The sequence below is a fragment of the Mercenaria mercenaria genome, chromosome 14, assembly GCF_021730395.1.
Source record: "Mercenaria mercenaria strain notata chromosome 14, MADL_Memer_1, whole genome shotgun sequence".
NCBI classification, from domain to species: Eukaryota; Metazoa; Mollusca; class Bivalvia; order Venerida; family Veneridae; genus Mercenaria; species Mercenaria mercenaria.
In genome coordinates this window covers 33,674,470-33,686,430 of record NC_069374.1, presented here as the reverse complement: position 1 = coordinate 33,686,430, position 11,961 = coordinate 33,674,470, and the positions used below count along the sequence as shown (strand labels likewise).

General features: G+C 33.1%; 1 protein-coding gene and 1 long non-coding RNA gene across 2 annotated transcripts; one reads left to right on the top strand and one right to left on the bottom strand.

Moving 5' to 3' along the window:
- The first annotated feature begins 2,445 nt into the window (after positions 1–2,445).
- LOC123542940 (uncharacterized) lies at positions 2,446–6,880 on the top strand. The gene is made up of 5 exons (XR_008367042.1): positions 2,446–2,603; positions 4,683–4,742; positions 5,555–5,614; positions 5,954–6,011; positions 6,239–6,880. It is a non-coding gene; the product is annotated as an uncharacterized LOC123542940 (long non-coding RNA).
- A 2,136-nt stretch (positions 6,881–9,016) lies between these two features.
- On the bottom strand, positions 9,017–10,452 carry LOC128548278 (uncharacterized). The gene is made up of 2 exons (XM_053522757.1): positions 10,298–10,452; positions 9,017–9,581 (listed from the first exon to the last, which is right to left on the bottom strand). Exons 1-2 carry the CDS (start codon positions 10,317–10,319, stop codon positions 9,292–9,294), a joined length of 312 nt encoding a protein of 103 aa, XP_053378732.1. The 5' UTR covers positions 10,320–10,452; the 3' UTR covers positions 9,017–9,291.
- Between the last annotated feature and the right edge of the window lie 1,509 nt (positions 10,453–11,961).

Sequence of the window (11,961 nt, the reverse complement as noted above, 5' to 3'; positions counted from 1 at the left end):
ACTTCGTAAATTGACAATATACTTTAAATTTATAATTTTATTTTATGATTTTCCGAAAGAAATATCTGGCCAAAAACAGAACTACCATTATGTCCCTCTTATGCCGTGAACTTTCAAAGGTAAACATACTTTAGGACATTTCTACAGGAACATAACTCGTAAATCTTCAAAAGTCTTCTTTTGTTTTGGATTCTATTCTCCCTTTAAACGACAATAATCTTAATTGTTAGGTTTTGAGAAGAAAACACTTTTTGGTCATAATGGTCATAACAGAAGTTTCGCCATCTTTCAATATAAAGAAGTAGGAAAAAGTACATTTTCTTTGTATACATGTATACCTAGTTCGTGGGGGTGAGAAGGGCGTGTATGATCATAGTTACAATTTTCATTAGACTCTGTCAAACCGGGTTCGATATACTAATGATTCGTTGTCATGTGTGTGTGTTAAACTTGTACACTTGATTAACCTTTATTATGGCATCAGCCTTTGTTTAAGTGCCATTAATCTTCTGTGAACACATTGTAATTATTTCAAGTTCTTTCTTACCATGGAGACATATCAATTTTTATAATAGAGTTTCGCTTGAGTCTGCGCTAGGGGCCGTGAAGGGTGTTGCACATTTCGTTACCTCTATAGCAGACTTTATCAGATTACTTTAATTTCTTACCGTATATTTCTAAAAGATCTTCTTACATATCTAATTAAACATCTACACAAGTCGAAATCAACATATCATTGATACTTTTACATGTTGCTATTTCCGGCGTCCGAAAGAGCGTTAGTATTAGGTGCGTTATTTTTACTCGAAATACTAGGACGTGAATTCAGTTTTGAAATTCGAAATTTCAAGTTACGTAGCTTGAATATTCGTAGTAATTTTTCGAAATCAATTTAATATCTTGTCTCCTCATCTGTAAAATTTGATTGTCCACCCGTCCCTCCATTATTGCAAATACGTAGTGTAAAAAACTTACGTAAGTGCGTGTGAAGTTAGATTTCACAGTAGGACTTAAAGACAAGCGATTTTTTCGTCCTCTCCTCTTTCTCTCGTATTGAATTTTGAAAAATTAGCTTTTGGATATAAAAGAGAAAGTACGAAATAAAACGAAGAACAAAATAAAAATAAGAATAATGGAAGTCACTTTAATGGCTCCGTTAAAAGCATGAATTAAATAGTACTACAATGTACTTCGTTTTATATTGTAGTCGTTAACACCATCAATTACATTGTTTCTCGTTGCTACCCTATACCCGTGATAATATTGTACCTGAAGTGTACTGACAGATACTTTAATCGTACACTAACATTTTGAAATTTCTACCGAAGACATGCAAATCTGGTTTAGGTGTATCTTCCTGGTTCACTCTGTGTATATTTGCGACTTACATTTAAAACATGCAACGCATTCCTCAAGATCTAGGCCTGATTTCAAAACTTCATTATAAACCTTCGTAGGGGTGTAAGTAAACATTTGTATGGGGTGCATGATAATTCATTGTGGGTATTTATACAATATAACAATATACAAATATAATGTCTAGTATTTTACAACAAGTCGTAATCTAATCAGATAATGTACGCATGCTTCTATTTGTTGGCAAGAAAAATCGAGGTAATCGCTCAGATAAAATATTGCACCACATAACTGCATTCATTAATTCGCGTGTGGTCAGGTAATACAAGGAATTACATGGGTACATGCAATGAATGAAAGTTTTCGATTGTTCTCAATGTGTCATTTTTAAAAACGACTCATATCATCATTTTATTAAATCAATAATTGATTCTGTATCCAGCATTTATTTGCACCTGTGACCGTTACATCTCATCAATAGTTTAATAGCAAATTGCATTAGTCTGTATTAAAAAAAATGTTCTGACTAACTGTAAAGTTTATAGATACCATATATAGCAGCAACCACAGCAACAAAATAGTTTGACTTGCATGTAATCCAAATGTGATTGATTACATAACTAAATCATTACCATTATTACTTTCTGATTACATGTTGATTACATTTCGTTAATCTGAAACAACCTGTTATCATCGTCACGTCACCTACAGCAAAGGCGTACGTATGATTTATATAGGCAGATGGCCCCCGATTTTTGAAAAATAAAAAGATCGATGACAGTGTTAAAAATCGACAGTTTTCATTAAACAAAACTTTAAACTACCGAACTATGTCGTTTTTAATATTAACACATTCTCAGTATTGGTGTAAAATGAGTTCAAATTACGAACGGTACTGGCATTTCGTGTTAAAATTGCTGAATTCGGCCATTTCAGACTCAAAATTCGCTTATTAGCAACCCTTGCTCCGTTTAACAATTTATAACAGCTATTAAAATTGTTAATTCCATTTAATATTTTCCTAACCAGAAACCGGAGCAAAGTTGCTAATAAACGAATTTTGGAAGAAACAATAATATTTGTTTGGCCTTTTTCACGTATACGAGTAGCCTCCCTTGAAGCTAGGTGCTCGTTGCCAGGCAATATTATAGGTGGCGCCACTGTCAACGTGTGGATGTGAAAACGAAAGTAGATTATTTATCGTGGAATAATTACAATTGTTTACCCTTCTACGTGGAATTTATATGGTAAGTAGATTAAATGCCATTTTGTTGTGTTAAATAAACCAAAAGAGTATTCTTTCGATTCTCTTTCAATGGAAAGCAAGCAGAATTATTGACACACGAGTGTCACAACGGTACAGTTATCTGTGACACACAATAACTTGCAGTAGTGATTAGAGATATTCAACATTTCTGTATTTTCGAATGATTTTTTTCAGCACTTGATTAGTAAATTTGACATCGTTAGAGCTTCGGACATACATAGTAACCGGACGATGTTTATGAAGTCCACAACAATAATGACATAATTTCATAAAAAGTTAAAATAAATGGACTGGGAAGGGATGTCTGTTAATTTATCACGCTTAAGGTAACTTGACACGGACAACCAAGATGGCGTCACGAAATTTGGGTTGGTCACATTTATTTACTCGTATAGACGATATGCTGCTACAGAGGTCTAAAGATGCATGTCAATCATTAATACACACATATACAATTGTAAAAATGCATTTAATTTATAAAATTATAAAATCAAATGTTCTGAAACTCACCATGAAAACTAGTCATTTTTTTGTGCACATTTTGCAGAAAAGTTATATATCCAAACTGAAAATAATTTATATCCTCATATCTTTGAATATGTACTTGTGGTGCTCCACCTATGAACAAAAGAACTTATGTATTGAGTTTTATGCTATTTGCTCTGGAATTTCGTTGGTTAATTATAAATTTCTATGTTTGACACCCTAAAATGTTGAAACCTGCATGGTGTATGAAGGTCATTAAAAAAGTTCCAAGTACATGTAAGTATTTTATTTTCTTATTTCTGAGACTTTACATCCTCACATATTTAGAGTTTTGAGTGCTGTGTTCATTTCTTAGTAATTCTACATTGTTTGTATTTCAATTAAATAAAACTTTTACAATCTTTTCAATCTGGTCCTAGTTCAAATGTGCTTGCTACTGTTTGAAAAACCCTCAATTTCAAAACTTCACTGACTTGCATGGAAATCTCATGGAAAGTGTGGGTCTTAGGCCATACTAAATTAATGTATGTTTAATGTAATTGATAAGTATATTTTATTGATTTTTCTGATGCCTCCCAAACAATATAGAACCAGTTTGATGAGGATTTCTGCATTTGAACATGCAATGGTCATAAAACATAATGTAATATACCCAAAATCAGCTATGTTTGGGTTCACTTTCCGTTCATAGGACTGGGTGAGTTTTACGATAAACATATTTTTGGAATTGCATAGCCCCTTGTTACTGAATTTATTTGCAACAAAATATTGAAATTTATAATTTATATACGAAATTACAGAGCAAATAGCATAAAACTTAGAGGATAAGTTCTTTTGTTGATAGGTGGAGCACCTGAAGGACATATTCAAAGATATGAGGATATAAATTATTTTCAGTTTGGATACATAACGTTTTCGCAAAATGTGCACAAAAATTGACTAATTTTCATGGTGAGTTTCAGAACATTTGATTTTATAATTTTATAAATTAAATGCATGTTTACAATTGTATATGTGTGTATTAAATTATTAAAATGCATCTTTAGACCTATGTAGCAGCATATCGTCTATATGAGTAAATAATGTGACCAACCCCAATTTCGTGACGCCATCTTGGTTGTCCACGTCAAGTTACCTTAAAACGGTGGTGTTTTGGTCATAACTGTTCACCTTGATAAGACTGCAAAAGAAAAAAATCTACTGACATGTACTGTTTACATTTTGCATTATTTTTCTGATTTGTTTATAACAGTAGATTCAACCTGATGAAAGGTGTGTAGACTCTACTCATTGAATTGCATACATGATCACTATATGAATATTTCATATTTACTGAAAGTAATGAAGCAGTAATTTGACAAATACAAGCAAGCAGATATTGTTCATTGATTATTAAAATATGGAATATTTTTTCTGATGTCCTTCACAAATGAGACAAACCCTTCAGGTATAAAAGAATGCTTCACTGTCTGCTTCATTGTCAACAGAATATGATTGAAATTGTAAAGGTCTTATCAACATTATTATTGTGATGTCTTGCACTAATCAGTGTTTGTTTTGTATCATATTTCAGGTAATGGTATGAATTGAGATGATTTATTTAGTTACCTTCAACTGGTCAGTGGTCAACAAGGTATGTCTTTTTGATAATTGTAAAATTTTCATTACACAATTTTTCTTATGATGTACTGGGCTTTCAAAGTTAATCTCCACAGTTCTTTAACCATCTATATACTTTGTTTCTACTGAAGGCATAAACGCTTTAAAATAATTATTTTATATTCTGTATATCCAGGGTTGCAGTGTATTACAAGGTCCTTTTGAAACTTCCTTGACCTGTATTTTCTAGAATAAAAGGAAATGTTTGTCATATTTATGCAAGAGTAACACCAGATCAACTATAAGACCCAAGATATAGTAGTGGTGTTATGACTTCTGTTCTCATGACACATTCTATACAGTGAAAGAGCAGCTGCAGTGGAATGCCAGTCTGATACATGTACCTGTCAAGACATTACCTTTTAATTCAAGAAAATTGCTTTGAAATTCATTTTGTGACTTTAAATCTATAAACCTGAGGCCATATTCATAAAGCTTCTAAGAATTAGATTATTTTCATTTAAGATATTCAATATTTTCTTGTATTTTCATCTTATTCTATATTTTCATCTAAGATTGAATGTAAAATTTTATTTGATGAATATTAAAAGATGTTCAGTCATATTTTGCAAAACTGTTAATAATATTGCTATGAATTTGCCTTTGTAGTGTGATGAATGCTGGTTATATGAAGGCATTGTTTTTATTCTAAGCATTGAAAGTGTTAGAGACTTGAAGTTGAAATATTTTCTGAAACATTATGGATTATGACCTCTGTAATTAAATTAACACACAATTATGCATATTGGTTATGTCATAAATTATTCTTTGACTTTTTTATTTCAGAGAGTATTACTGTGTGTCTTGAAACATTGAATGCACCAAAACAAACAGTATAATAAGAAGGTATTTTAGAACTCTTCCTTGCCTTTCACAAAACACATAACCTGTAACTGTGGAATTGAATTGAATTACCTAAGGAAGATCTGATAAATAAAACTTCAAAATACTAATTATGCTCTGATGTACACACAGATTGTACCTTGCATTTTTGTTTGTTGTAAAGATGAGAAGATAATACATGTATATACTTGTTTCAGAACAAGATTCAGAATCAATTTTCTATAAACTATGACAAAAGCAGACAGATTCCAATATATGTCCTAACAAAATTCAATATTTCAGTAACTCCTTTTCAAAAGGATATATTAAAAATTTATCAAGTTGCTTTATATTACATTACAGGCCAGAATATACAGCTTCCCAAAATGTTGAAAGACTAAGCTGTTTTTTCTAAGGACTTGTGAGTATTTTGAGTGTTTGATTTCTCTTTTTAACCCTATGGTTGAATATTTCATTTCAATTAGTGATGGCACTTTTTCCAGTAATTTGCATCTAACTTTCAACATGTTTACAAGGGACAGCAAAATAGAGATGTATCTTTTCTTAAAATTTTAACATTTAACATTTTTTACACAGAAAGCAAAATATTTTAAATACTGAAAATTATTTTTATTTCTTTTATTCTAGGTATACTATTTAGACTGAAATTAGCCATGGACAATGAATTTGGAGGTGCATGCTGGAGCATCAGAAATTACAGACTTGGAATAGATATTTGCATAATATACAAGTAACATTTACTGAAAAATGACTAATGTTTATGTTAATAAAGTGCAATATCCATGCTTGTAACATTTACATGGGGGTAATAGTTACAGTGTTGAAAGAGACTGCCAGTGTTACATTTCAATCTAAGTTACATCAAAAGTAGTAGGAGCTTCAAAAAAGGCCTCTGCTTAAAATACACTTCAGATGTATTTAAAAGCTACTTCCAATCACATAGACCTGCTTCGCATTCAGTCCGGAGACTTCAATTGTACTTGTCTCATACTTCCCCTGAAGTCTCCGGGGCCTTAATTGTGCTCCACTTTTGAGCATGAGACTTCAAGTAAGTACTAGGGGACTTCAATGATACTTTAGAATCTTTAACAAACAAAAATTGAGGATTCAAGTGGAACTTCAAATATACTTTCTTAACTTTGAAAAATACCTGCATCTAAGGAACTTAAAATGTACTTCTGTGACTTTCTATTTTTAAAGTGACTCCCTCATTTTATGTGCAGTAGTGGGTTTTTATACTATGAAAGTGCTAAACTTTGTATATTTGTAATAAACAATAAAAGTTGTACAGATATTTTGTCTTGCTAATCTTAAAGCCTCAGTGCCACATTGTGTAAATTTTACAGTTGATTTCAACTGGATTCTTTTCGCACTAAAAATAGTATCTGCATATTCTAGCTCATGCTTTTTGACACTATCACATACCCTCCTTAATTTTTGTTATATCATTGAAAAAAATACCATTTACGTAATACTCAAAACACATATATGTAAATTACACAAGAATAGAATAATTCCCAGCTTTGTCCATTAGGGTTGACATCTGACAATTTCAGCCGCACTTTGTGTAAAGTGTAATAGTCCCTTTCTCAGTTTTTGCTAGAAAACAAGTTGTTTATTTCCAATACCAAGTTTGACAATTCTGATGTCACACACATATCCATAAGATATCAGCAGTGGCGGGATACAGCTTACCATACTTGTACCATTTTAACACTTGCACCGGTAGCATGGAGTTGACCTACTGAAGCGGTTTTCATCTAGGGGTGAACTTGTCTGTTTCAATAGTTGTTCAAAATTTATAATGATATTTTTGTGAGTCAGTTAGAGACTAGATGCCATAGAAGAAGTTGACCATGTATTTTCTGCAGATTAGTATAAGAATATTTAAACTGGAAATGAGTTAGTTAAGTACATAGGTACCATGGGGGACAAGTCTACTGGCAAGGACTGTACATAGCCATTTATAGGAGGTACCAGGCACCGGCAACGAAAAGCATACATAAAATAGATCAAAAAAATTTCTGTAAGGACCGGAGCAAAGGTGGACACAGACCTTAAGGTTTGACTCTTGGTGCGTCTAGTTCATGGAGTCCAAACTACAATAACTGTCAAGTCAGTCATGGTTTTCATATTTTATTTTCTGCTCTGATCTTTTATTTACACAAGTCTTTAAGCATGTACTATTAATTTCAAATTTCAAGCGCCAAAGGCGTGATACAACCTCACGACCTCCAAGCTATTCGCAGCAGTTACCTTCCCTGGCGTTCATTAGTTACTGTATCGCAAGGGGAAGTAATCGCCGCAGAGGTTGGCACGACCTCTTGATTGACAGTTAAGCGCCTAACCACTTCAAACTTTGACCAAGGTCTGTTTGAAAAACTTAACCTGGAGATATGTTGATTTTAAAAAACTTAACCGAAAAACTTAACTAACACGCGTTAACGCAGACAATGAGTGACAACCCCCTGCGAAATGTGACCATGTTCAACCATTTACAACCATGGTTCAGCATAGCCATTCCAGGTTTGACCATGGTTGGACCAGAAATTTTGACATGGTTGACTATGGTCAAACAATGGTTGAAAAAAAGGCCACCATGGTCAACTGATGTAGACCATGGTTGAGATATGACTGACCATGGTCAACTTTGTTACCATGGTGAAAAATTACAACCATGGTTAGAAACAAACTGACACAGACATTATGTATGTAAACCATGGTTGGAAAGGATACAGACCATGGTCAGAAACAAAGATTTTTTACGCACTTAAAACAAGCAGAAAATATATCTGGCATGAACTTTTCATAAAATTTATACTGAACAAAATTTCTAAAGATCCACCTACTTTGAGATAATTTTTATTGTAATAACTGTTTGTGCAGATTTAAGCATGATCATATAAATGTGTAGCATACAAAAGCGTTAAAATTTTATCTCATGAACTGTACATATGTATCTTGTGCCCCAAAGGCTGATTTGGGCCTGTGCTGTCATAGATAATGCTAGGACCCTTTTTTATGAGTAATCGCGTAATCCACTTTTTTTCGCTGAAGGACAGACGGAATTTCTGTTATCATAGCAACCAACAATTTTAGTCCGACTGAAAAAATAAAATGATGTGCATAATCTACATATCGTCCTGTAACTACACACCAAGTTTCATGAATCTAGCTTATGTACTTTTTGAGTAATCGCATAATCCACTTCTTTTTCGCTGACGGACAGATGGACAGACGGAGGGTAAACCTATAGTTTCTTCCGGTTTCACAGTAGGGGACTAATTATAACCATATATATTGTCCGGTAATTTTCTGAAATACACTAATCAATACTAATTTGCTAGAGTCTTTTTAATGAAAAGTATTTTATTGGTCTAACCACTGGATAGGGGGGGGGGGGGCATTCGTGTGGACTGTTTGTACCTTACTTAAACACACTTCTGCCTAGAATGTTTGGCATACATACAACATATACAGCATTGTCAATAGCTATATAGAAAAGTTTATCCATGATCTGAGACACATGAATTGTTTTCAGACATTCAGTTGATACAACTTTAAATATATGTCTGCCACTAGATCTAAGGATGTAACAGTCATCAGGTATTTCATATACTTTCACGACAGCAAACACTTTCTTTTCTTTGTTAACAACAAAAAACTTGACTGAAACTACTTCACCTGAATGACAAACCATAAAATAACAAGTTCTTGTTTTTCATTCGCTGATATGCCTGACTGAAGTACTTTTGTCCATTAATTTCAACACGAAAACACTTTTTTAAATCCAATGCAGAAGTTGAGTTTGTTGACTGAAGAAGACCTTCACAGCATTCATCTGGTGGGACTGGTAAGAGTCTTCCTGCAACTTTACAAGACACCATTTCTTTTGCTGTTGTCCACTTGCTTCTACACTTAAGCATCCTGTTCAAAAAGTGTTTGCATTTGTAGCTAGACTCCACTGAACCTGAAACAGATTAGGATTAGACAATCAGTAAAACCGAATGATGCTCCCCGAAGCATGTGCTTGTCGCGATATTGTCACTAACCAAATTAACACAAGAAAGGGAGACAACTACATGTAGAATTATATTTCTTGAAAAGGCATTTCCAGTTCTCTGTGTTTGTACTCTTCTCCCACAATAAAGCCTTACTGCAACCTAGATTTCATCTAGACAAATATTCTAATAAAGTTTCATGAAGATCAAATAAAAAATGCAAGCTCTGTTGCATACACAAGGTTTTTTTTATCATTTGATCTGTTGACCTAGTAAGCAGTCTTTTTACCTCAGATGATGCATATTAAAACTCAAACTAGATTTCATCAAGACAATCATTCTGACTAAATTTCATAAAAATCCAATGTAAAATATAGCCTTTATTGAATACACAATATTTCTCTAAGATTTCACCTGGTGACCTAGTTTTTGATCACAGATGATCCATATTTGAACTTGGCTTAGATTTCGTCTGACCAAGTTACATGAAGATTCAGTGACAAATGCAGTCTATAGCTTGCACAAGGTTAAGTGTGGACAAAAGATAGACAGCTCAGGTAAACCAATAACAAAAAGCATTTATTTTACACATTTTCCTAAGTTTTTTAGTGGTAAAACAGGCAGATTTCGGTATTTCAAGTGGATTTCAGTTCATTTTCAGTAATAAGAACCGAATTAGACTTACTTCTGTTATGATTTGCCTGCATATGTGTCTCAAGTCACTGCCTTGAAGACAGATTCCTGCTACAGATGAGACAGTCAAACTTTGAAGCTTTGCCTTTTATCTGCACATTGGTGGCCATGACTGCTGAAATACAAACAGTCACTTCATTTTACATTTACACATGGAGAAAAGAATTTTAAACAAGTCATTGTGCATAATCTCCATATTGCCATCAATTCACATACTAATTTTCATTAACCAGGTAGCCCTTAATCTTCTTGAGTTATCAAAGGATCCATCTGTTAGAGCCATATTTTGACTATTTCCGTTACCATAGCAATCACAAACACTCTGACCATGTTTCATAAAGATTGGAGTAAAAAATGCAACCTCTAGAGCGTAAACAAAGATTTTCTATGTTTTGCCCCTGTGACCTAGTTTTTAACCGCACTTGAGATTTCATCAAGGCAAACATTCTGACCAAGTTTCATAAAGATTCACTCAGAAAATGCAACCTCTAGACTGTAAACAAGGCAAAATAGAACAAGTTTTATAAAATCAAGAGCATTAACTCTGGCCCTATTATAAGTCCAGTTGTGTTTACACAGGACGTACCTGTGTATTGAAGTGACATGTTCATATATAAATAAAAAAAGACAGTGGTCAAGTTTGAAGCTTTCTTGTAATTTTAACAATACATTTTTAAGGAAAGTACTACTCGTCTGTACACTGAACTGACATCCTGTCGACCTAAATATACACAGATATGAAACAGGCCGGTCCAATAACATTAACAAGAGTCTCGTTTTAATTTTTCGCTCGCGATTACTACGCGAAATTTGAAGTACCTGATACAGCGCCATTTCATTTTCCTCGGCTATGAATCCGGTTTATCATTGATAACAACATAATATTTATTTCAAAAAGTGAAAGAATGGATTAATTCTCATAAAATATGCAATACCCTATCAGATTTACATTTTTAAGAATGTTTATATTGGATTTACCTCCAGATCTAATTAGATTCAGCGGACATAGCAAAAGGGTCAGTCATAAACGGTCATATAATGTCAAAGTAAATATAAATTTATATGATTATTATAATATTCATCTGTAATCCAATTCCAGACTGCCTTAAACTGTCTTCTCTGTTATTCTGTTTATGTATTTTTATTATTTTGTCAGAAGGACAATTTTGAGCTAGACGCATAGCATCATTAATTGTAATATAAAACCACATAAAATATTGATTAATGACGTCTCAGTTACCCGTGCATTTTTATACTACATAATGTATCTACTTTATGTAATTTCTTTTGTAATTTTTACTTAAATATGCATGTACCTATTACTCACCCTCAACTGTTCTTAAATTATATGAAATTTCAAAGCAAAGATAACAATTTAATAGGGGCAGCCATTTTCCGAGAACCCAGCCTCCCCAATGACTAACAAAAACGTTCAAATTAACGAAAGAAAATCTATTCATCACTAGTTTTCGATGGAACATTTGTATATTAACCTGTATTTTTAACCATACTGAATATGGTTACGGTATATTTGAATACCTCAGTCGTAACAATAAGGCGGACGCACGATATCAAGACTGTCTTGCCGAACAACAGAACGAAGCCGCAACACTATACGAAATGACGTGCATCTGTAAGATTAATAATATCTGTCAT

Coding starts and splice junctions, on each gene's coding strand:
- LOC128548278 (XM_053522757.1), bottom strand. CDS start 10,319: ATGCAGGCAAATCATAACAGAA. Junction 9,582..10,297: donor GCAGGCAAATCATAACAGAA/GTAAGTCTAATT, acceptor AATCTGTTTCAG/GTTCAGTGGAGTCTAGCTAC.